General features: G+C 38.7%; 1 protein-coding gene across 1 annotated transcript; it reads right to left on the reverse strand.

Moving 5' to 3' along the window:
- Positions 1-719: 719 nt before the first annotated feature.
- On the reverse strand, positions 720-24304 carry LOC127570284 (vimentin-like). Its single transcript, XM_052015663.1, is given in 10 exon segments — positions 720-1339; positions 1438-1514; positions 5033-5076; positions 6492-6712; positions 11662-11739; positions 11741-11788; positions 13253-13411; positions 14553-14648; positions 18538-18598; positions 23686-24304. Coding segments are annotated over 10 exon segments (1362 nt in total). The 5' UTR covers positions 24192-24304; the 3' UTR covers positions 720-1267.
- Positions 24305-24873: the final 569 nt, after the last annotated feature.

Raw genomic sequence — 24873 nt, forward strand, 5'->3', positions numbered from 1 at the left:
AACAAACTTTTGGCTGAGGGTCTTGTTGGAGGATGCAACATAACTCCTGTGAATAGAGCAACATTCTCATATATTTCTCATTTATCCTTAAGACATATCCTCAAGTGGCCATTCAGCACACTGGTTTATGCCAGCTCTTGGAACTATTCCATTAATCCCATTCTCCTACTGTAACCAATGCTCTCAAACATAACTATTAATACCTCTGATTCTCCCACCAGCCATCTCTGCAAGGAAAAGATTTTTAATGCATTGCACTTTGGGTAAGCATAGGTATGTTGTTCGGGTTGTTTTTGGGGAAGGTAAGAATTCCTACAAACATACTTGTCCCTAACTGGTTTCCCTGCAGCTAAAGATCTTATTCCAAACAGAATGGAATTCTCAGTAGAAGCTATAAGTTTCCCAAAATTGGAGGACTAAAATTGCACATGTTACTCCAAATCACACGCAAGCCAAGCTAGAAAACTAATAAACACTGACCAAAAGCTTCAGAGTGCAGGAGTGACTTGCATCAAAGGAAATCATGTGCGTATTTATGATGTTAAAAGATCTTTTAAAAAAATGGGCTGATTAGTTCTATGTCATATTTCTTGGCTTTAGAAGGATGATGTTCTTATTGTAAGCAGTTAATTGCCATACATTCAGCAATTGAACAATAATGGGACCTTAAATATAACTGAAGTATATCATACTTAGAAGAAGACTGATGATGACAAATGTTCATTTTCTCCTGGTTTAACTCAGGTTATTTAATTAAGCAGATATAGCAATGCCCAATACAATGACGCAGAAAGAGTTTCAAATTCAAAGTTGTTTGACATAGGCATAAAAGGATACAGTCCTAATGCAGGCAAATAGGATTAGGTCCAACCTCTTTGCCCATCTCTACTAAGGACCCATTTCTGTGCTGCACAATTCTATGACTCATGACTCTGACAAAATGTTATACAATTTCATACTGTTTGACTGACCACTACTGCTATTACTACCATTTTGGCAAATGATTTGATATAGCGCTTCTGTGCAGCTCTTCAAATAAATCTACAAAGCTCTAGAACTTAAATCTTTTCTTCACAATTAAAAAAAACAAAAAAAAACTGCTGATGCTGGAAATATGAAATGAAAACAGAAAATGCCAGAACACTCAGCAGGTCAGGCAGCATCTGAGGAAAGAGCAACAGAGAAACAATATCACCATTTTCATTTTGCTTTTATGCTTAGAATACTGCCTCTTAAAAGACAGAATTCCTATTCTTTAACTGGAAGCTTAATATTCAGTTGGGTCTGTAGTTTCATCAGTGAACGTTAGTTCATGATGTTCTGTAGTTTCAGCGATTACCTGGAAATGGGATAGAGAAAAAGAACATTATAATTCCTTTGAGTTGTAATCATTCATTTAAAGTTGTTCCTTTTATAAAATCAGTTAGCAAAACTAACCTCTCCATCTTTGAGTTCAATTGTTTTCACTGACAACTTCCTGACAGGTGATTGAACTTCAGGTTTGGCTTCTATTTCTGTAAAACAAGGAAGGTAATGAAATAGTGTCTTGATGTACATGTAATTCAGGTTGATTTAAAAATAAAAATCGTTTTTGAATTGATGAATTATTTCCGCCTCTGGAAACTCTGAATTGGCTACAATGGATAAGGAGATTGCAACTTTACAAAAAAAACAGGAAAGAATTCATTGGATCGTGAAAGAACAGAGATTATTTGAAATGACTGCATTTCATAACTTGGAACAAAACAAAACTACAGATGCTGCAAATATAAAGAAAAACAGAAAATACTTGAGAGATTTGGCAGTAAATGAGAAACGGAGCTAATGGTTTAGAAATCAAATCTAGAACATTACAGCACAGGAACAGGCCCTTCAGGCATGCTGTTGTACTGAACTAATTAAATGCCTAACTAAACTAATCCCTTCTGCCTACACAATGCCCATATCCCTCCATTTCCTGCACATTTATGTGCCTATCTAAGAGCCTCTTAAATGCTTGTCATATTTGTCGTAAATGGTATTCCAGGCACCCACCACTCTCTGTGTAAGCACATCTCCACTGAACTTAACGCCTCTCAGTTTAGATGCATGCCCTCTAGTATTACAGACTTTGACCCCGGGGAAAATGATACCAGCTGTCTACTCTATCTATGCCTCTCATAATCTTTTAAACTTCTATCAGATCTCCCCTCAGCCTCCACCGCTCCAGAGAAAACAACCCAGGTTTGTTCAACCTCTCCTTATAACATATGCCCTCTAATCCAGGCAGCATCCTGGTAAACCTCTTCTGCACCCTCTCCAGTGCCTCCATATCTTTCCTATAAAGAGGCAACCAGAATTGAATGTAATACTCCAGATGCAGCCTAACTAGAGTTTTATAAAGCTCCAACATAACTTCCCAACTCTTGAACTCAACGTCTCAACTAGGCAAGCTTAGATTGATGATCTTTCATCAGAGTTTATAAAAAGTCAAAAATAAAATGTTTTAAGTTGCAGAGGAGAAGATGAGGGGGTGGAGAGGGTGAATATTTGCAGTCGGGTGAAGGCCAAATGGTACAAATGGTTTCAGTGCCCAGTGAGAGAGAATGGGGAAAGTTTGTTAATTGCAGCTGATCTGTCTGATTCAGGTGTAAATAGAAGAAGAAGAATAAGAAAAAAAGTAGAGACAGAGATATACATGCTGGAATTGCGATATACAAAGCTTCCTCATAGACTCTGACAATGTATAAACTGCATTTACTTTCTCCCCAAAATCCACAAGCAGGACTGTCTTTGTAGATCCATCATTACAGCTGTTCTCGTCCAACAGAACCTATTTATTCCTACTTGGCTCTATTCTTTCTCCCTTTGTCCAGTCTTGCATCAGGTCCACTTCCAGAGCCCTCAGATACTTTGCTAGTGACGCAAGAAATTCTGCAGATGCTGGAATCTGGAGCAACACACACAAAATGTTGGAGGAACTCAGCAGGTCGGGCAGCATCTATGGAGGGAAATAAACAGTCGACGTTTCGGGTCGAGACCTTTCATCAGGACTGGAAAGGAAAAGGGCAGAAGCCAGAATAAGAAGGTCAGGGGAGAAGGGAGGAGCACACACAGGTGAGTCCAGGTGATAGGTGAGTTTTTGGTTTCCTGGTCTCAACTGGCACACTTTACCACGGACATACAATCCCTCTACACCTCCATCCCACACCGGAATAATCTGAGGGCTCTTTTCTTACTTCTCAAACAGGGGCCCAGCAGTCTCCTTCCATCACCAGCCACATTTGTTTTGCTCAGCATGCTCTTGTATTAAGTAATTAATTTCTCCTTAATTTGACTTGGATCTTCCAATTCAAAGGTTGGGGAACCCTCATGGCTGCAAGCTAAGGCTGTCTCTTTGTGAGACTGGTGATGCTACAAGAGGACACATCTTCCCCTCCACTCCCATTTCAGCATTCTGAAGTGACTGTTCCCTCCACTGGTTCACTCTTCCATCTCCAACAACATGCACTCCCCTTCTTAAGGAATCCTCCCATGCAAGTAGAGGGGCAGCAATATCTGCCCATTTACCTGTTCCCTTCTGATTATTCCTTCCAGATGAAGTAAATCTTCCAATTTGGTGACCTGTATTCAGTGCTCTTTATGTGGTCTCCTCCACACTGAAGAAACCAAATACTGATTCAGTGGCTGCCTTGTAGAACACGTCCATTTAGTCTGTAAAAGTGACCCCGAGTTTCTGGTTCCTTGTCACTTTAATTTGCCACCCCTCTCCTACTCTGAACTCTGTCTGTGGCCTCTTAACATTGTTTCAAGAAAGCCCAGTGCAAGCTCAAGGAAGAAGATCTTGTATTCTGACCAGGCATATTACAGCTCTCAAGACTCAACATTAAATTCTAGTGTTTTAGATAACCAGCTTTTCCAGTTTACATCAGAACTAGTTAGTTCATCTCGTCATCAACTTGCCATGTTAACTCATTCTTCTATTTCCACAGATGTGACCTGACCTGCTAACTATTTTCAGCATTCTCTTTGGTTTCAGTTATCCAGCAGCTGCAGTGGCCAGCATGTTTTTTTCTCCCTCTCTCATTTAGCTCCTTCTGTTTCATCTCCTCTAGTCAAATTGCCTGTGATTAACAAATTAATAAGCCTTCACCATTCTTCCTCAGTCAGCATCAGTACTATTTCTATCATTCAGTATCTTTTGGTCTCCTTCACAGTTAGAGTCTTGGTCATGTGGCACAGAAACACACCATGTCCATGGTGGACATTAATTACACGCCTGACCTAATCCCATTTACCAGCCTTTCGTCTGTAACCTACTATGCCTTGCAGTTTAAGTGCTCATCCACATTCTTCGTAATCTGAGAGTTTTTGCTTCACACCGCCCATTTCTGGCAGTGTATTCCAGATTCCAACCACCTCTGGGTGGAAAAGGTTCTTCTTCAGGTCATGTATAAACTGCCCCCCTTATCCTAAGCCCATGACTTCTAGCTTTAGACCCTCTGTCACGGGAACAAAATTCCTACTCTCTAAGCTGTCTATTGCCCCTTAATTTTGAATGTTCCCTTTTTTGTCACCACCGCTTTCCCCTCTCTGCAATTTAAAGTCATTCAGTGTTAATGAAAAATAAGTGTAGTGAATCAACAGCTCATTCAACACCTTACCTGATATTGCTTATTTTGCAACATCACTGAAGTCCAATTTCACTCACAAACCTGGACATCAAATGATTGCCACCCATATTTTACGCGCACGTCGGGATTTAAATTTTGTGGATTTCTTTGATTATTTCGGGGAGAAGCTTTTTTTTATACTGATGAAAGAGAATTAACCTGAAATATTAACTCTGTTTCTCTCTCTACAGATGTTACCTGGCATGCTGAGTATTTCCAGCATTTTTCTGTTTTTATTTTGTGCTAGTAATTTAGACACTGATGCTTCTGCCAGAATAGCTCACAATATCTCATTTAAGCATACTATTCCAAAAACAGATGGCCAAATTTAAATGTTTTCTCGTCCTTGCATAAACTGTAAGAAAACAGTGAATACTTACCAGACTGGAACAGAGAAGTAGTAATTGGAGATGGCATGGAAATCCTATAAAATAAAGTATTTGGTCAGCCTGCCTGTTATGCCACTGTTTATGTCAATATAAGTAATGCCGATCCATTGCGGTTCATAATTTGAGATAGTCTCATATTACAAAACACTGGATAATGTTTTATTTGATTTCTATCAATGGTCTCTCTTGGCAGTGATGATCGTCATGAACACAGCCATGCATTTCTGGTCTCAAAGATTCAATTCCACGAGAACAGCTTGGCACAGGTTCTGCTTTTTCCACCATTTAAAATGGATAAGGGAATGAAATTGATCTTCAGTGAAAACACAAAATTGGCGTAGTAAATCAACAGCTCATTTAACACCATTCCTGATATTGCCCATTTTGCAATTTTCACTGATGTCCAATTTCACTCAGAGGCCTAGACATTGGATTGATTGGTACCCAAATTTTAGGCACATATCATGCAAAGATTGATTAAACTAGTGCTCCTGATCATTTCTGGGTGAAGTAGTGCCTATCCCAAAATTGGACTGGGCACATATGGATGCAACCTTTTTTTGGCATGTGTATGCTTTTTCAGTATCAGACGTGTAGTATATGACATAATTCAATTAATGGTTACTTCCATGCCTATCAATGTACATTGGAACAGTCTAGGATTATTGTTGAACAGTTTCAATAGGAACATATTGCATTAGTTTGTCACACTGACTTCCCTCCTGGCATGTATGTTTTGCACTAGCATTCCAATATCTTTTTGTGTGAATCTCCCTTTGAGCCTCACTCTCCTACATAGTGACCATAATGTGTTTTACTGCTATCTGGCCTCTAAGGGGAGTGGCCTTTAAGGGCTGATGCCATTCTGTGAACAATGCATAGCAAAGGTTGGCAGTAGTGCTAAAATGAATAAGGTCAAGTCAGGATCTGCAGAGTTTCTGGTTTAAAGCATTTTTGTCAATGTAAGCCATGCTAATGCTGTTTCAAGCATATTCTTGACCAATTTCTCCATTATTTGTTGGGAACTAAATTGGGCATTAGGGCAAAACACAATAATGGATTGGTGCACCAAAAAAGATGAAATCCAATATCTTGGCAACAATAACTTAATTCCCCTTTTAGCTTCCTTCTAATCATGAAATCAAACACATTATCCTGCAATCTGGAGAACAACTAGTAAAATCAGTTTGTGTTTCCTAGATTCTAATGTTAGAACGCAAGGATTTATTGTTGATAACTCTGCTAATGTGAATATGTTGCTGAATAAATTGGTAGCATCAACATTACATCATCCATAGCACTTAACTGTGTACCAGTGAGCATTCTCTGACATAGCAGTCATGTTAATGAACTGTCTCAAAATCAATAACTTGAGTGCTGAGCTGTTTTACTGGACAATGTTTAAAAATGATTCATCAAAAAACATGTAAAAAGTACACAAAAATCTCACCTGTTTTCCTCAGACTCCAGTAATTTCCTGTATGTTGCAATCTCAGCATCTAAAACCGTCTTAACTTTTAGTAAATCCTGATATTCAAACAGACGACGGCTCATCTGTTCACTCAAATTATTGATTTCCTCTTCACGGAGACCAATTATTTCCTGGAATTTTTCTGCCTCCTTGACAAATCGTATTTCCATTTCTTCCTTCTGACGCTCAAGAAGCTCTTTCTGTTTTAAGGATAAATATTTACTTTCTTCCATTTTCCTTGTGACCATTGTCATATTCAATCCTTTTCCTGACTCAAACTTAACTCCACATAGGAATTACTTAACCATTAAAATGAAATTGCAGAAGTTACTTATTACATGGGGTGCAGTCCCTACTAGCTCCAAGTGAACAGAAACCACCCAGGCATTTCAATCCCCATCTACCACCAATACCCAGGTTCAGTATTCATACTGTTGGGCTGTAATGTGGTACAGTCTAGCCAGTGGTTTTGTGGAGAACCACCGGTTAGCTGCAGTGTGCATGAGAGAACGATGCAGAATTTTGCACCAATGCACTCAGTGAAGTACAGCATGCACTGGAGATTAGCTGTGGATGCATCTAACCTCTTGCTGCACCCTAGACTTACTATTGAGTCTAGAGTGTTCTGTAATTTCTCCCTACTGTCCAGTCCCCTTCCACTTATATCTTTGACTATCCTCCACCAATGCAATAACTTGCAATTTCCCAGTACCAACTATTTCTTCTTTATCATGGATCTACGATATTCTGTACCTCCATTCCACATCAGGAGGGCCCAAGGGCCCCTCCACTTCTTCTTGAACCAGTCTCAACCAGATCCCATTCACCTGGATGAAATTGTCCTCCTGTTGAACAACTTCTCCTCCAACTCCAGTCACATCCTCCAGATCAAAGGTGTAGCTATGAGCACTCGCATGGACACAAAATATGCCTGTCTTTTTGTGGGATACATGGAGCAGTCTTTGTTTTGATCCTACTTAGGTCCACTCCCTCAACTTGTACAGCCTGACCTACTGGGCATGACTCACACTCTACTATTAACAACACATAACAGGCAAAGAAACATAATCACCATCTAACTGTCCCATTTATCCATTTGACATGGGGTCTCACCCTAACACAGATATTCCCTTTGCCCTATCCTTCCCTCCCACCACCTTCTCTGCAATTTAAGATTAATATTTTTTATTTTTCTTTCCCAGTTCTGATGTGGAGTCTCAAACTTGAAATGTTAATTCTGTTTCTCTTTCCACTGAAACTGCCTGACCTGCTGAGTTTCCAGCATTTTCTGGGGGGTTTTTTTCATTATTATTTCAGATTTCTAGCATCTGCGTTTTTTAATGGATTTTTGTATCCTGTAATGTTCTGAGTAAAAAGTCAAATACACATTATCTTTGGCCCTCAGCTTTCCATCTGCCATGGCATGCACATTTAGTGTGACCTCATCCATTTGAACAGGCCATTGGCCTTCATTAATTAATCAGTTAAGTTTTTTTTTACTTTTATTTATTATTATATTTTTGTTTTATTTAATTAAATATGGTCTATATTTTAAATAAATTTAATATTTTGTACATTTTTGATAATTTATATATATTAAATTATTCACTATCCTTAATTCCACAGGTATCCTGCAAGCTCTCTCCACTTGCAGGATACCTGTGGAATTAAGGTCATGGTGTCATTGGGAGCTGTGTGACCATAAGAAGCTAATTCAGCAGTGGGACTAACATAGGCACAAGCTTGGGTGGCAGGTCAGTTGAATATCATCCAGTCCCTCATCCAGTTAGATTAATTGAAAAAGGGAGCATAAATTACATCATGCTTGGCGATGAACATAAATATAATCTGAATAAAATGTAAAGTCAATAAACTGGTCAAATGCTAAGTTGGTTATTTCTCTGTATTGGAAATATAGTGAAACATAGTCAACGCTCCTTGCACATTTTTAGTAAAATCTCATAATACAGCTTTGCTTTCATCAGACTTTAGTAGCTTAGTGCATGCTTTTAAAGAATAGATAAAGTAAAAACAGAAAAGGCTGGAAATGCACAGACCAAGGGTTTTCGACCTGAAACATTAACTCTGTTTCTCTTCCCATCGATGCGGCCTGACCTGTTGAGTATTTCCAGCATTTTCTGTTTTTATTTTAGATTTCCAGCATCTGCATTGTTTTTTGACTTTCACTTCTGAACAGATATTGTGGGCTTGCAACCACCAAATCGCTACATTTTCAATTTGTGCTCTGCCTACTTGGAGAGTTACCTTTACATGTTATTGGGAAAGAAGGGAACCCTCACACCAAATATTCTGAGAGGCTTGTTTCAGTACAGCATCAGTGCAAAGTCATAAATGGGTCAACTGCAGATGATACTCAACTCCATCTCACTGTTGTTTTCTCAATACTTGCAGTGTCTCTGATTAGGTATCCTGATTGTTTAACACTCATAACTTGATGAATAGTATTTTTTCAATAGTAAATATTGGGAAGATTAAAAAACAAACTACTGGAGGAACTCAGCAGGTCGAGCAGCATATGTGCAGGCAAAGGGATGGTCGACCTTTCGGGTTGGGACCTTGCATCAAGACAGATGTTGCTTGACCCACTGAGTTTCTCCAGTGGTTTGTTTTTTGCCTTAGGTTCCAGCATCTGCTGTATTGATTTCCATTGGGAAGATCAATACCATTGTCTTCAGTCCCCACTACAATATATTTTCCCAGCTCACTCTTTGACAACTCTGACACTGACCCAGAGCATTTCCAAACTTGGTGTCGCATTAGACACTGAGATGCACTTCAGATCCCATATTGTGAAGATCATCTCCAAAACAACACATAGCCTATTCGATATGTAACTCCAGTCCAACTAATGTGATGGACTCTTATCTGGCACTTCGTTCCAGGCACAACTAAGAACAAACAATAAAAGCTAGTAGTATCCACATCCCATGAACAAATAAACAAAAACCTTAAATAAATATGTGTGAATTTAGGAAAATACCTCAAAGTTTTCTAAAACAGCCAAGGCTGACAAGGATTTTGAAAGAAGCAGCAACAGTTTGCTAAATTTCAATGTGCTGGCAAGCTAAAGATGCACATCATGCACATTTATGAATTAAATTACATTAATATGATAGCATATTCATGGAGTCACAGAGTTTTCCAGCACAGAAACAGGTCTGAGTCTGTGCCAACCAGCAAGACCTATTTGCACCATTCCCATATTAATCCTAATTTACTCTCTCCATATTCCCATCAACTACCCCATTCACTTATACATTGGGCATTTCTTTGGGATGTGGGAGGAAATTGGTGCACGCAGAGGAAACCTATGCAGTCACAGGAGAACATGCAAACTCCATACAGACAGCATCTGAGTTCAGGATCGAACCCAGATTGCTAGGGCAATGAGGCAGTGCCGCTATTAGCTGCACCACTATACCATCCATATCCCAAGGGCCTGATTAAGTGTATCCAAACACATTGGGGGAATCTAGAGAAGAAAGTGCATGGGCCCTGGAGAGATATCTGCATCATCTTGAGCTACAGATGAGGTACCGGAAGACTATAGAATGACAAATGTTGTGCGTTTATTTACAAATGGCTGCAAGGACAAGCCAAGAAGCTACAGAGTGGTGAGCCTAACATCAGTGGTGGGAAAGTTTCTGGAGGGGATTCTGAGCGACAGGATCTACCAGCATTTGGAAAGGCAGGGACCGATAAGGGATGGTCGGCGTGGCTTTGTGTATGGAAAATTGTGCCTCACAAATTTGATTGAGTTTTTTAAGGAGGTTACAAAGATTTCATTGGCCAGGGCATTGAATATAGGAGTTGAGTCATCATGTTGCAACTGTATAAGTCATTGGTGAGACCACTCTTGAAGTATTGTGCGCAGTTCTGGTCACCCTACTATAGGACACTGTCATTAAGCTGGAAAGGATGCAAAGAAGATTCACGAGGACGTTACTGGGACTGGAGGGCTTGATTTATAAGGAGAAACACACAAAATTCTGGAGGAACTCAGTGGGTCAGGCAACATCTATGAAGGGAAATGGACAGTCGATGTTTTGGGTCGAGACCCTTCTTCAGGACTGGAAAGAAAGAGAGGAGATAGCCAGTGTAAAAGGTGAGGAGAGGGGGGTCTAGTTAGAGGAACAGCACCTTATATTCCACCTTGGTAGTCTCCAACCTGATGTATGAACATCGACTTAACCAACTTCTGGTAAACTACTTCCCTCTGTCCCCCCCTTTGTTTCCTTATCCCCACCAACCCCATCAATCCCTTATCATTCCCCTCCCCCGTCCTCTCGATCTGCCCATCTCCCACACATTCCTCCCTCCAGTTCCCCTCCTCACCTCCTTCCCTTTATTCCAGGGTCCACTATCCTCTCCTATCAGATTGCACCTTCTTCAGCCCTTTGTCACTTCTACCTATCACCTCCCAGATTCTTACATCATTCCCATTCTCCCCCCTCCCTCACCTGCCTATCTTCCCCCCTCTCACCTATCGCCTGGCAGCTCTTGCTCCATCCCCTCCCCCCACCCTTTTATACTGGCTATCTCCCCTCTTTCTTTCCAGCCCTGATGACGGGTCTCGATCCAAAGCGTCAATTGTCCATTTCCCTCCATAGATGCTGCCTGACCCACTGAGTTCCTCCAGATTCCAGGATCTGCAGTCTCTCTTGTGTCTCCAGGTTATACGGAGAGGCTGGATAGCTTGTGACTTTTTTTCTCTGGAGCGTAGGAGGCTGATGGGTGACCTTATAGAGGAATAGACTTTTTTCCAGGGTAGGAGAGTTTAAAAATAGAGGGCATAGGTTCAGGGTGAGAGAAGACAAGATTTTAAAAGGGACCTGAGGGGGAAACTTTTATCACACACAGGGTAGTGGGTGTACAGAACGATCTGGCAGGAGGAAGCTGTAGAAGTGGGTACAATTACAATGTTTAAAAGGCATTTAGCCAGGTACATGGATAGAAAAGGTTTAGAGGGATATGGGCCAAATGTAGGCAAATGGGACTAGTTCGAATAGACAACTTGGTCGGCATGGAAGAGTTGAGCCGAAAGGCCTGTTTCTGTGCTGTATAACTCTATGATTCTATGATGCTATAACATATGGCTGCATGTGCTACTTATTCTTATGTAACTTACAGCTCCTTTAAGTGCTTCAACTTCACATTTTAGTGCTTGGGCCTCCCTACGATAATCATTTGCTTCTTGTTTTGCCAAGGCGAAGGGCTTCATTGGTGCGGAGAGCATTTTGATTTAGATCGGAAATCTGCTTAAAAACAAAATTGTTGAAATCTTTTGAAAGTACAATTTTTTTTCTACATATCAATGCAGTGTTCTTTCTGTGTTTTCCTTGACCAGATGTCCTTCTGTGGCACAATGACCAAGATTTTATGTTGAGTCTTGCAGTTAAGTTCACAGTGACCTATTGTTACTACCAAAGTAAATTGGACAGCAATTTCTCAGGTTCTTTAATTTATTAGACTGAAGAATCCGCAAGTGGTGACCAAGACAGAAAATTTAACCTGAAAGTGTAAATTATATTTAAATCATGCACAAAATGCAAAATAAGGAGACAAGAAGAGAGAAGGAATTATGAGAGGGAGAGAAAGCTAAATTAAATAAAACAAGGAAAGATTATTTCAATACACATTTATTTTGTGTGCTTGTACACACAAAGATCCAGGAAATGCAGTCTGAGTTACCCAGTGGTCCACAATTTGCAGCATAGCAGCATCTCACTGATAGCAATCTCGCTGATACCAATAGATTGGGCATTGAAATCACTGAGTGCATCAAAAAAAAGTTAGGGTTAGTGTATTCAGCTGCAAGTGAATTTTCAGCAGAGTATTAAATCAAAAATAGTATTAACCAGCTGGAGTGACACAGAAAAATGAGGTCTGTTATTCTTCAGAATTTTATTTAGTGCTGAAGATATTAAGAAAAATGAATATTAAGATAGTCTCTCCTTTAAAGTGGTCTCCTTTTATCTTTCTGCTCCTCTCTTCATTTCCACTTCCCTTTTACCTGTCCTTATTTTGCTTTTTTTTTGAAGTGCTTTCTGCAATATAAAATGAGAGGTGATGCACTGTGGTGGAATTGAGGATGAGGTTGAAAGCTGTTTAGAAACACCTGGGTGTCTTTGTTCGTGAATCACTGAAAGTTAACATGTGGCTACAGCAAACAACGAGGAAGACAAATAGTATATTTCTCCTGTTTCGACATTCCTTTGTTTTTTTGGTATTAGATAAGATAGAATTTTCTCTGGTTTTTTGTTGCATTCTACCTCACTTTCCTATCTTTCAATAATATACAGTATATACAGTAATTCCCACCTTTCTCTTGAAATGCTTACTGTTTTTTTAACCCAATCCATATACAGTAATTTCCATAACAGCCTTTGACAGCTTATAACACCATTTGTTGTTGAAAGATATTTTTCCTAACATTTCTACCAAAATGTTTTATGATCATTTTATGCTATTTCCTTGGATACTTGCATTATCCATTCCTCCATTGATTATTAATAATTTTCTACTATCAAGTGGTCTTTTAGTAAAACAATTCCAACTCGGTGAATACCTTTAAAATCCTGTTCTGGATTGGTACCTTTCTCTGGGCAACTCCTACTCCAGAAATATTTCCTCATGCACATAAATTTCATAATATGATAATTTTAAACAGTAATAAATCAAGTAATAAATAATGAAGGAAAAAATAATTGAAAATGTACCTTAGACTTGTACCATTCCTCAGTTTCAGAAATATTCTTTGCAGCAAGTTTATCAAATTGAGAACGAGCTTCATGGAGAGCCATAGAAAGATCAGGTGCAGCTAAATTCATTTCTATTTTAGTTTGTTGTTGTTCTTGAACTTCTAGCTCATTGAGTTCCTGAAGACAAAAATAACTTAAAGTCATTACTTAATATAATCTTAGGCTTAATTTAGCCTGAACTCCTGGTAAGTGCCAGCAGTTCCAGACTACTTGCCAGCATTTCCAATGCATAATAGTGCCACCAGTTGTGGGATTCCTGTACAAAACAGGAGTCCCAAACTTGCCAGCTGCTCTTCACTGGGGTTTCCATAATGCACTCCCAATGATAGATCTCCTCATGGAGTACAATGACAGAGCACATATATCCTGTGTATCCCACCACTAGGGAAATCTGCCCATTGAACCTGTCGTAAGCAGCGTTCACTCATATCAATGAAGTGGGACAACTGTGAGAGAACCAGGTAAGTATAAGTCTACTTGCATCTTTAAGTTAATCAACTTTTATTTAAACAAGGAAAATATTTTAACTTCTTTAATTTCATATTAAGAAAACAAAATATTCAATGATTTTTTAAAATAGTTTTTGAGGGTTTTTTTTAAATGTTTTTGAATGTCAGAGAGGATAGCGATGAAAGTTAGCACTCTGTCAAAAATATTTTTGTTCAGCTGTTTTGGCTGAGCTTGTTCTAGGCTGATTATGTGAGAGTGTTACATTGCTCAAGCCTCATTTAGGACATTGATGGCTTGGGAAGCAAGTCAATACCAGTACATACACAAAAGGTAAGTATGTATTTGCCATGTAGGGTAGTGGCTACTGAGAACAGCTTGTGGTTAACAGCAGATGACTTTTGGCCGTTTTCTTCCATATAATCTCCTCCAAACAAGAATATAGACTCTAGGTAGACTTGCATTAATCAGATGTAGATAAGACTCACACGGGTACAACCTCATTCAAGAATCATTTGCACTTTGTAGCAACAATCTATGTGGTGATCTCACTGTTGTTGGATCCACTTTACAGTAGAAACAGGCCAGATTTAGTACATAGGAACAAATCCATAATCCTAAAGCAATGGAACTAGTTCTTGATGTAATTAACAATTAATTAGGCTTTGAACTCAAGAACCATATTTGAATTTCCCTCCACCCACCCACCCCAGTAGTCCTAACAATCGGTTTCAAACATTCGTTAAAGTATGTTAAAATAAATATGGAAGTGTATAAACTGATGGAATTTTAAATGGCAGTGTGTCCTTACTTCTTCATGAAGTTTCTTTAAGAAGGCTATTTCTTCTTGCAGTGCATTAACTTTTTGTTGCATATCTGCACAGGACAGTGTAGCTTCATCGACATCCTGTTAGACAGATAAAAAATATTTTCAAAGACCCATTGCAGAAAGTGAGCAGCATGTACTCTAAACTCTATTTCAGCTTCTCTGAAGCTGGGTACAGTGTCCTTAGAAGGGAGTTTCATCTTTGTGACCAAATAATACAATTAACCCATTCATACTATGCAGATGTTTTGAACCAGAAAAATACAAAATAAGATGAAGACCATTGTAAAGGGAAGAAACCAACTATGCCTGGATAGATAGCAATTATCCATGCAGCAGTCTATCCTGACCACCACCACCTCCTCACACATACATATAATTTATTTATAAAATATCACGTTTCAGTTCTGTGCATGAAATGAAATCTGAAACAAGAAGGAAGTATGATACTGTTGGGTGTGGAGAAAAAAACGGAAGGATGTGTAACCATACTATACTACTAGAATGTTCCTCAACAAGACCAGAAATCTTGCCATTTTGTGTCTTTTCACATCTTTATGGTAGATTTCTCACCAAGGCAGTAACTGTGTCTTTGTATAGTCACACAAAATAGGTGATAGTGAACCAAAATCCCACTTAATATCTTTTTCAGCTTTTATTTCCACAACTTCTAGTTAAGGGATAGTCGGCACAAGGAAAAATGCTTATGGTTGACAATTCAGGTGGTTTAAACTCTAAATCTTGATTTTAACTTGAGGCAATTGTTTGGAATTGAGATGAGTGGGGTCAGGATCAGATTCACCTTTCCAACATGATAACATTCCAATCTGGTCGGTATGTTGGATTGCTGAATAAAATAATGATTTCTGTGGTCAGCTGAATTTGAGGAGGGTGTTCCACAGTCTCTTCTGAACGATAGAGGTTGAAGTAGGTCATGTGTTGTGAAATCTGGAACATGGGAACACCAGCGCCTGCAGTTTCCCCTCTGATCCTGATTTAGAAGTATACTGCTGATCCTTCATCATTCCAGTATCTGAATCCTGAATCTCCATACCCACCAGCACTGTCAAGTACCTCCACAACAAGCAACTTCAATGATTCAAGGTAGCAGCTCACCGCCATCTTCCCAAGATCAGGTCAGGTGTGGGCAATAAATGCTGGACTTGCAAGAAACTCCCTGATCCCAAAACATGAATACATGTTAAAAAGTTGTCTAGTATTGTAGCTGAAAGGTATAATTCTCTGAGAATAACTATGTCATATATTTTGACTTGGCCATGAAAAGCTCACACAATTTAGGTCAGTGTGGCTAGTTTTGTAGCATCACCAGGTCTGTCTGTTGCTTTATCTTGCATAAATCCAGTGAATTTAGTCATTGGCACAACTCAGTGGTTTGCCTGCTCAGCCCATTTAGAGTCAATCACATGGCTGTGAATCTAGAGTGACAAATTAAGGATGCCAGATTTCCCTCCCTAAAGCATATTAGTGAACAGGATGTATTTCAATAACAATTCAGTAGTTTCATAAATATCATTATTAATACATCATCTTATTCCAGATTATTAACAAATTAAATCCCCCAAAGGTCAAAGTGTGATTTGAGCTCTTGTCTCCAGATCACTAGTGTAGGCCTTTGACTCACTAGTCTGCTAACACAGCAAAATTATTACATCCGGTGCACAGTACCTAACTAACTAACTGCCAGTTCTGAATTCACAGCCATTAACCTAAACCAACAACCATCAACGTCCATTAAACCACAGTCCACATATGCAATAGCAGTTGCTTGTTTTGCCCGTGGAGATTGAATAGGTAAAGGCAAGGTTCCCTGATCTGTTCAGTTTCTTTGAGGGTGCACTGAGTAAGGATTTCTTAGTCAGTATTTATGGTTGTTTCTCAATGTGGTTGCCATTCAGTTGTGTGCAGCCTTCTAAGTCAGTGCATTGTCTCATTATCTTTATCTCACTCATTCATGAAGATCCAGGAGGATAGGCACTAATTTAAAATAACAATGTGCTTTCTTAAATAAAAAAACTTGCAGACAGTCCAGCAGCATTTATGTTGTACACTTACTCCCATGTTGGCAAAACAGTTCTCTGCTCAGTTCTACATTGAAGCATTTGCAACAACATATCGTGAGCGACTGGCCACGTGCTACAAATTCTTAAAAGGTGTACACCCCCAATATAATGCAAGTCACATTTGTCAGATGTAGTATTCTCTTCTAGAATCTAGCTCTTTCTCAGACCAGCTCTGCCAAGTCACTTGAACACTTGATGGTCTATGCGCTGCTCTCTCTTCTCTCCTTCTCACTGTGGAGCTCTCACTCAGTCTGTGTGCAGCACACCTTCAGTCACAGTGTAGATCTCTCTCTCAGCTGTGTTTCATGGACTTTTGCTCTCACACTTTCCCCCCACCTACCCTCCAGAATCACGTAACTGTTCTCCTTGTCCTCGCCTTCTATCCTGCCAGCTTCCACTTGCAACCATTCATCCTGTGTCATTTCTAGCACTTTAAGCAGCATGACACTACCAAATACATCTCACTTTCCCCTGTCAATGCAGAAAAGATCATTACCTCCATGACACTTTTGTCCGCTACTCAATCACTTCAACACTCTATTCTTCTCTGTTTCTCCATCAGTGGATGTTGTCTGGCCTGATGATTATTTCTAGGATTTTCTGCTTATTTCATTTTTTTTTAAAGTTGATGTTTTTTGCTTCTCTTTGATATCAATTAGCAATTGGCTAGAGTAAATTATTTCACCACTTTCTGCATATGCAATCAGCTGCTCAATCTAATGAAAACAGTAATGTGCTGAAAGATGCCATAAATATTGCAGTCATAAACATTATAAACAAATTGACTTGGTGATGGGAGACATAGGGTATGGTGGAGGTTGCTTTTCTGGTTGGAAGTCTGTGACCGGTGGTGTACTGCAGGCAACTGTGCTGGGACCCTCTTTGCTTCTGATAATATATTTGTAACTTGGATGTGAATGTCGGAGGATTGATTAGTAAGTTTGCAGATGATTCAAAAAATGGTAGTGTTGAGGGTAGTGAGGAAGGTTGTCCAAGGCTACAGCAAGATGGAGATCAGAATTTTATCAGCATTAACATGGGTTCTACAACCCTACCTCAGTTGTCCTTTTATTTAAGTGGCTTCTCCATAGTTCTGGTTCCTTGAAATATGTAGCTCTACCTCTCAGTTGATATAACTCAATTGGTGTGAAACTCTTGAACTTAGATTGTGTGTAGATCTCTATCTTAGTCCATGCTTAGCTCTCTCTTGAATTCTTAGAGTTTGTATCCAGTTAGTGGGAATATATTAGGGATCATTTCTTTAGTATCAAGTGTATGATAAGTTGTAACAGTGCTCTGATCAATGTGAAGTGTGAACATAGTGTTTTCAACGAGTGATATTCAGGAAAATGTTATGTATTTTGCATTCTTTATAGTCTGTCTACCCAGGTGTCTGGAGTTAAAAGCTGGGTTTCCTTGGGCATTAATCGTCCAGATTCTACTGGAGAGCTGCATCTTCAGAATTATCCTGCTGGTTATATATTTTGCGGCAAACATTAATATCTCTAAAACATCTCAGAGTAGTCTCTGACAAAATTCAAGAGTTCAGAGTTGCAACTCAATAAAAATAGATACCATTTTCTTCCAAATTTGAGTTCCCTTCAGTTTGCAGCTGATCTGCTCTCTAACAAGCAAACAGTAGGTACTCCTACATGTGGTTGGAATCGTCTTTAATATAATTTTTTCAGTATTTTCTAAAAGGTTTACGCTAAGTTTGTATGTTTGCTACTTTAATGTAATTATTAACCTTTTTAATGACTATAATGAATTATTGCATATTAACCAGTACGCTAATAGAAGAGTCTCATGGGGAAAGTTTACCAAGTTGATAGTTCTAACAATTGTTTTGTTTAAAGCAGATTGTTACTTGCATCTCCAAATGTTCTTACCTCTCTAAAATCGGACAGGTTATTTTCAGCTTCCTCACGTTGTTGTATTTCAATCTTCAGCCTGGATAGGATAATTCAGAAGATGAGTTGAAGAGCTGAAATTAACTTATCAACCACCATCAACCAGTTGCAATGTCCACTCAAACATCTGCAATTAAACTCCTGATTTCAATGGCCTTTAATAGTACAGACTGGATGGGGTTTCTCAGTTCCTATTGGAGTGCTATAGTTTGTGTCCTTGTGGAGTTTAAACTTTCTCCCTGTGACCATGTGGATTTCATCCAGGTGCTCCAGTTTCTTCATACATCACAAAGATATGTGTGTTGGCAGGTTATTTGGTCACTGTAAGTTGCCCCTAGTGTGTAAGTGAGTGGTAGAATCTTGGGGGTAGTTTATGAGAATGTGTGGAATAAAAAAATGGGATTAATGTAGGATTAGTGTATACAGGTGGTTGATGGTCAGCGTGGACTCGTGAGCTGAAGGGCCTGTTCCCATACTGTATCTTTCTATGAATTTATGACCTTACCTTGTTCATTTATTTATCACCACTTAGTTGGAACAGTTTTTTGCACATTTGCTGGAAATGCCTGATGGCAGTGCAATAAAGGCAATTTGCCCTTAGTAAATTATGGGACAAATATAGTAATGAATTATATTGAAGTATGGAAAAATAAACAGTGGAAGGACGAAGAAGGCAATTGAATTAGAATGAGTGAATTCTAGAGAAACATTTGAGGGAAAGAGATAGGATTAAGATAAGGAAAATAGGACAGAAAATAAACGTAGAAAGGAAAAGTAAGGAAATAAAACTTTAAAATATTTCATTTTAAAATATCCAACAGCAATTCACTAACTAAGGAATGAAACACCACACTTGGAATCATTCATTGTCTAAGCAAGGGAGGTTGATTCCCAGTCATTAATGATGATCAAATTGTTTGCTGTTAGTCCCTGAAATTTACCAACAGTTCATTGATCAATTAATATGACGAGAAAGCAGATTCATCAAAATTTTGGAGAGGTTAGACATTATTTTCAGAAATCTTCTTGCTGAGTGTAGAAACTGACCAGCAACTAAAGGAACTTGCAATTCACAGTTTATTTCTTCCTTGCTGCAAATTGCAGGCTAAATTGTACATGTATCGGTTCATATTAGCATTTCGGCAAATCTGGCTCACTATATTGTTATGATATGGAAAAACTATGGGAACTTATTTTAGCTTTACAAAATGTTTGAAGTTTTTTTTTACCAGGTTTGAGATTAACAAAGTATCAGATTCACTTGAAGACAAAAAACAAAGTATTTTAGATTGTGGAAACATAAAACAAAATCTCACTGATCTGCATGTTTCCAGATCTCACTCATATTAAATGAGATCAATGAGGTTCAATTACAGGACAATACTATTTAATAATTGTGGCATATAGAGCAGGCTATTGGTTGATTATGCATTGCATTATTATTCAAGACAAATTAGGGCGACACGGTAGTGTAGCGGTTAGCGCGACGCTATTACAGCACCAGCAATCGGGGTTCGATTCCCGTCGCTGTCTGTAAGGAGTTTGTATGTTCTCCCGTGTCTGCGTGGGTTTCCTCTGGGTGTTCCGGTTCCCTCCCACATTGCAAAGATGTACGGGTAGGTTAATTTGGGTTTAAGATGGGCGGCGCGGACTCGTTGGGCCAGAAGGGCCTGTTACCATGCTGTAAATAAAAAAAAACACAACAAAGTCTTTCTTCTGCTCAGCCAACAAACCATGGAAATGGCACTATGTGTAAATCCAGATCAGAAATTAATAAACTAATAAAACATAAATATTTATTGGTAAACTGGAATCTTAATCTGAGTCACATTCCTGACAACTGTTCACCCTAAATGACAGTATTTGTATATTCATATATTTTTTGAAACAAAATCAGAAAACATGAAAAACACTCAGCAGGTCATGTAGCACCTTTGGAAAGAAAAACAGAGTTAACCTACCATTTTGAAGATTTTTGTCTGGGTTTACACATGGTGCTTTTAAGGCTGCTGAAAGCAATTTGCGATGGGGCTTTCTCATTGTGCTCCCTTAAACCTAGCATTAATGAGACCATGCTGCTGGATTCTACATCAATGACATGGTATCCTTGCATCAGGGATTGGTAAGTACAGGCAGGGTAAGGGCTGTGATTCAATTTGGGGACTGGGCAAGCAGAAACAGCTCAGTAGTGCCAAGGAATTTTGCTATTGTGAATCTATTTCAAGTTTTGGTTTATCTGTTCCCAAGGCATCTACACTCTCCATTTCATAGAGGGCATTCACAATCAGAAGTGAAGTTTGTCATCTTTGCAACCATAGAAGTAGTTTGAATGGCTGCCTTACTTAAATAGCTGCCTTACTCAAACCTATGTTCTTTCCTGGATAGATAAACATTCACCTTGAAGAGATTGGTCAGAACCTCATCCTATTACTGCAATTTTTGGGTTACCAATGATGGAATCTTGCCATTTATCTGCTTCTGCTCATTGTATGATCGCCTTTGTCACACTAATGGCCAAGCGATCCATTTTGTTCAAATGGAAGGATCCAATACCTCCCACCACTTTTCAATGGTTTTCTCAAACTATAGCATGTTTAAACTTAGAAAAAATTAGGAATGGTACTGTTGATCCTTCGTTTAAATTTGAGGAAGTTTGGAGTCCATTTATTCAATACTTCCATATGATATAAGCTGACCTTTTTCAGATCCCTTTCAATAACCTTTGAATACAGAGGAGCGGAGATGACAACATAATAATGTTTTTTTTTAATTGAAGAAATATCAGTCCAGTTTTTTTTTGAAGTTTTTGTGTTTTTTTTAAGTTTTTGGGTTTTTTTTTGGTTTATTCTCAATATTTTTTTTGATTTGGGGGTTCTTTTCTCATAATTAAATTTCTTTTCAATCTTTCCTTTTGTATTTGTTCACTTAATAAGAGAGTGGGAGGTCTAGATTACTTTTTTTTTACTCCTTGTGATTATATATATTAACTGTTATGATTGTTATCCTGATCTCTTTACACCGTATGTATAATAACTGATGTTATATATTATTTTGTACTAATTTGAAAATTAATAAAAAGATTGAAAAAGAAAAGAAAGAGATTGGTGGATTAATCAGATAGGATGTTTAAATGAGTCAACTATATTCTGTATACCAGCTCCAGGTATATAAGTGGAAATAGTGACATTAGCCCCATGGGATTGGCACCTGTTGACCTCTCATAAGTTGCACCTTTGGTCCCTTCCTATCCCCTCAATCACCAGCAGGAACATTGCCAAAACCAATCTGGTCAGACTGACTTAAGAGAAGTTTCAGCTCTTAGACTTAAACAGTAAGGAGTTACCAACCTTGGTTACATCAAGAGGGTCCTCATGAGAAATATTCATAGGAAGAAAACTAAATATAGATATTAATTTAAAAAAAAGACTTGGGTGGTTTTATTTCAAATTTCTGATGTGAATAACCTCAATTCCACTTTGTATTGACTGGATTGTCACTTTTTCTTGTAGTTAGTTTGTCTGCGTAGCCAGAAAGCTGGTGATGTTTAAGTTGGTTGATTAGATTCATTGTCTGAAATACAGTATGAAAAGTTGTAGAGTGCTTAGCAAGAACTGTTCATCTAGTGGGGTGGATCAGTTATAGGATGTCCGATTATCATTTGAAAGATACAAATGACAGGGAATCCAACAGTGTTGCTGGGAGGGACTGAATAATTAATACGACAGCTGGAGCATTAATTTGTTCATAGTAATTTTTATAGAACATAATTTAAAGCTGTTTAAAATTGATAGTAAATGGATTGTCACTAATATCATTTGGTGGAGAAAAATAATGATGGGAATAGCCATAGAATTATGCAGCATAGAAACAGGCCCTTTCTCCCAACTCGTCCATGGCAACCCAGGTGTCTACCTGAGCTACTCCCATCTGCCTGCATTTGGCCCATATTGCTCTAAACTTTTCCTATCCATGTACCTGTCTAAATGTTTTTTAAGTGTTGTAATTGTAGCTGCCTCTACCACTTCCTCTGGCAGCATGTTCCATATACCCACCACCCGCTATGTGGAAAAACTTGCCCCTCGAGTCCCTTTAAAGCTTTCCCCCTCACCTTAAAGCTGTGCCCTCTAGTTTTAGACTCCCCTAACCTGTGAAAAAAGACTGTGACCATTCACTTCAGAACATTTTAGGACATTATTTTTTTATTAAAGTATAAACTACATGAGAGAATCATGGAGATTTGCAGTTTAAATTGGCATCATGGTCGGCACGGACATCATGGACTGAAGGGCCTGTTCCTGTGCTGTACTGTTCTATGTTCTATATGATACTGCACAGAAACAGGCCCTTTGGCCTTCTGTGTCTCTGCCTAACATCAGCCATCCATTTACACTAATCATATATTAATTCAATTTTTTTTTGTATTCTTCCCACATTCTCAGCAACTGCCCCAAGATTCTACCACTCAACTACACACTAAGGACAACTTACAGTGGCCAATTAATCTACCAGTCCAAATGTCTTTGGGATGTAAGCAGAAACCAGTGCAAAACCAGAAGAAACCCATGTGGTCACAGGGAGAATGTTCAAATTCCATGTAGCAGTGCCTGAGCTCACGATTTAATTTGGGTCTGTGGAGCTGCCAGGCAGTGGCTCTATTAGCTATGCCACTGTGCTGCCTCACTGAGAAGAACATGTTAATGTAAACCAGGTATTTTAAATTTAATTATCTATACTGTTTAATTATCATTTTTAGTCTGGTTGAGAACAGACTACAAAATGAGACTGTGTATCTATTGTCAAACACAATAAGTCACAAACCAAGCCAAATAAGTTCAGCACTGAACGTCAAGAACTGCATAAGGCTTGTGTTGCATGGTTTAATTATTATGCACCTGCTTACCAACTGCCTGTTTCCAAGCTTTTTGTGTGATTGAGGATCCTATTCAACAGTTAAATAAGAAAAGTAGTACACCATTAATTTTGCAAGATTTAAATTTGGCACGACTTTTTCTAACAAAAATGCTGTCATCTTGATTTAATGAGTCAGCGGTATAAAGAAAATAATATCGACCTCCTGCTGACCATACACCAGCCTTCCACAAAAACAGAAGTAAAAAACAATCATACTTGTTTTTGAGTTTGTGAACTTCATCCAACAAGTTGTCTCTTGCCACTTCGATCCTGGTTTTCTCCTTGGTAAGCTGATCTACATCCTGCCGCAGTTTCCTAAGCTCCTGTTCATAGATATTCCCAGTCCTGGAATTGCCTTTGCCCTTCAGTTCTTGTAGTTCAGTTTGAAGAATTTTGTTTTGTTGCTCCATAGACCTCACCCTCTCAATGTAGTTGACAAAGCGGTTGTTCAGCTCAATGAGTTTGTCTTTCTCACTGGTGCGGTTGGCTCTGAATTCATCACTTATGGCATCCATCAGGGAAAAGTCCAATGCTTCATTATTGCCGGAAGCACTCATTCTCATCAAATTTGATGCAGAGTTTGGAGTGGAGTAGATCCTTGATTTTGTGAAGGACTGATGAACTGGTGAAGAGTATAAGTTGCCGGGAGATGATTGGGAACTTGATCTTGACTGCATAATCAATCGGCGGTATGAAGACTTGGGTGCTGTGTGGTAATTCATATTTCAATTTTAGTTTTACTGTTTGTAACAAAGACTCTTTCAGAAGAGTTGCTCCTGCTTAGCAGTCCTCAAATGTCGCTTGATAATGTAACACACTTCTCTAAATTGCTTGAAGATTTTGAAGTGGCAACTGATGTTGTGATTGACATTGCAACTACCCAACCAAAAATTGATCAGGCTTCTTTGCAGCTGCCAATCATAGCGCACTTAAGCAATGAAAATTGTGGGTTGGAGGTGTTGAAATCTTTGCGAGCATGTTGAATGTTCATTTTTTTAGGTGTCGATACACAAAATGTCGTTACACATTGCACAACTGCTACTTCTGCTATTTTCTGTCTTCCTGTGCACGACTTCACAAGTTAGTTATTTGTATTCAAATGATTAATGCGTGCCTTGAAAAAAATCCATAAACAAAATTAAATAAATAAAATTAAGGAAAAATAAGTGCTTTTGTCAGCTTTTCACTGTCCTCTTTCCACATCTTACCTGAAAATTCATTGCAATGCAGATCAGAAGAGGGCATGAATTTTTTTTTGCCTTTTTAAGCAAACATGCAGTCTTTCTCTATGGGTGCACTTCAGGGCAAAACACTCAATGCAGATTACTGAGATGCCTTTATTTATTATATGAATTAAAGCACATGTAGATATTGCCAACAGGTTTTTAAGCTAGATATTGCTAC

Source organism: Pristis pectinata, chromosome 5 (genome assembly GCF_009764475.1).
Source record: "Pristis pectinata isolate sPriPec2 chromosome 5, sPriPec2.1.pri, whole genome shotgun sequence".
Lineage (NCBI taxonomy): Eukaryota > Metazoa > Chordata > Chondrichthyes > Rhinopristiformes > Pristidae > Pristis > Pristis pectinata.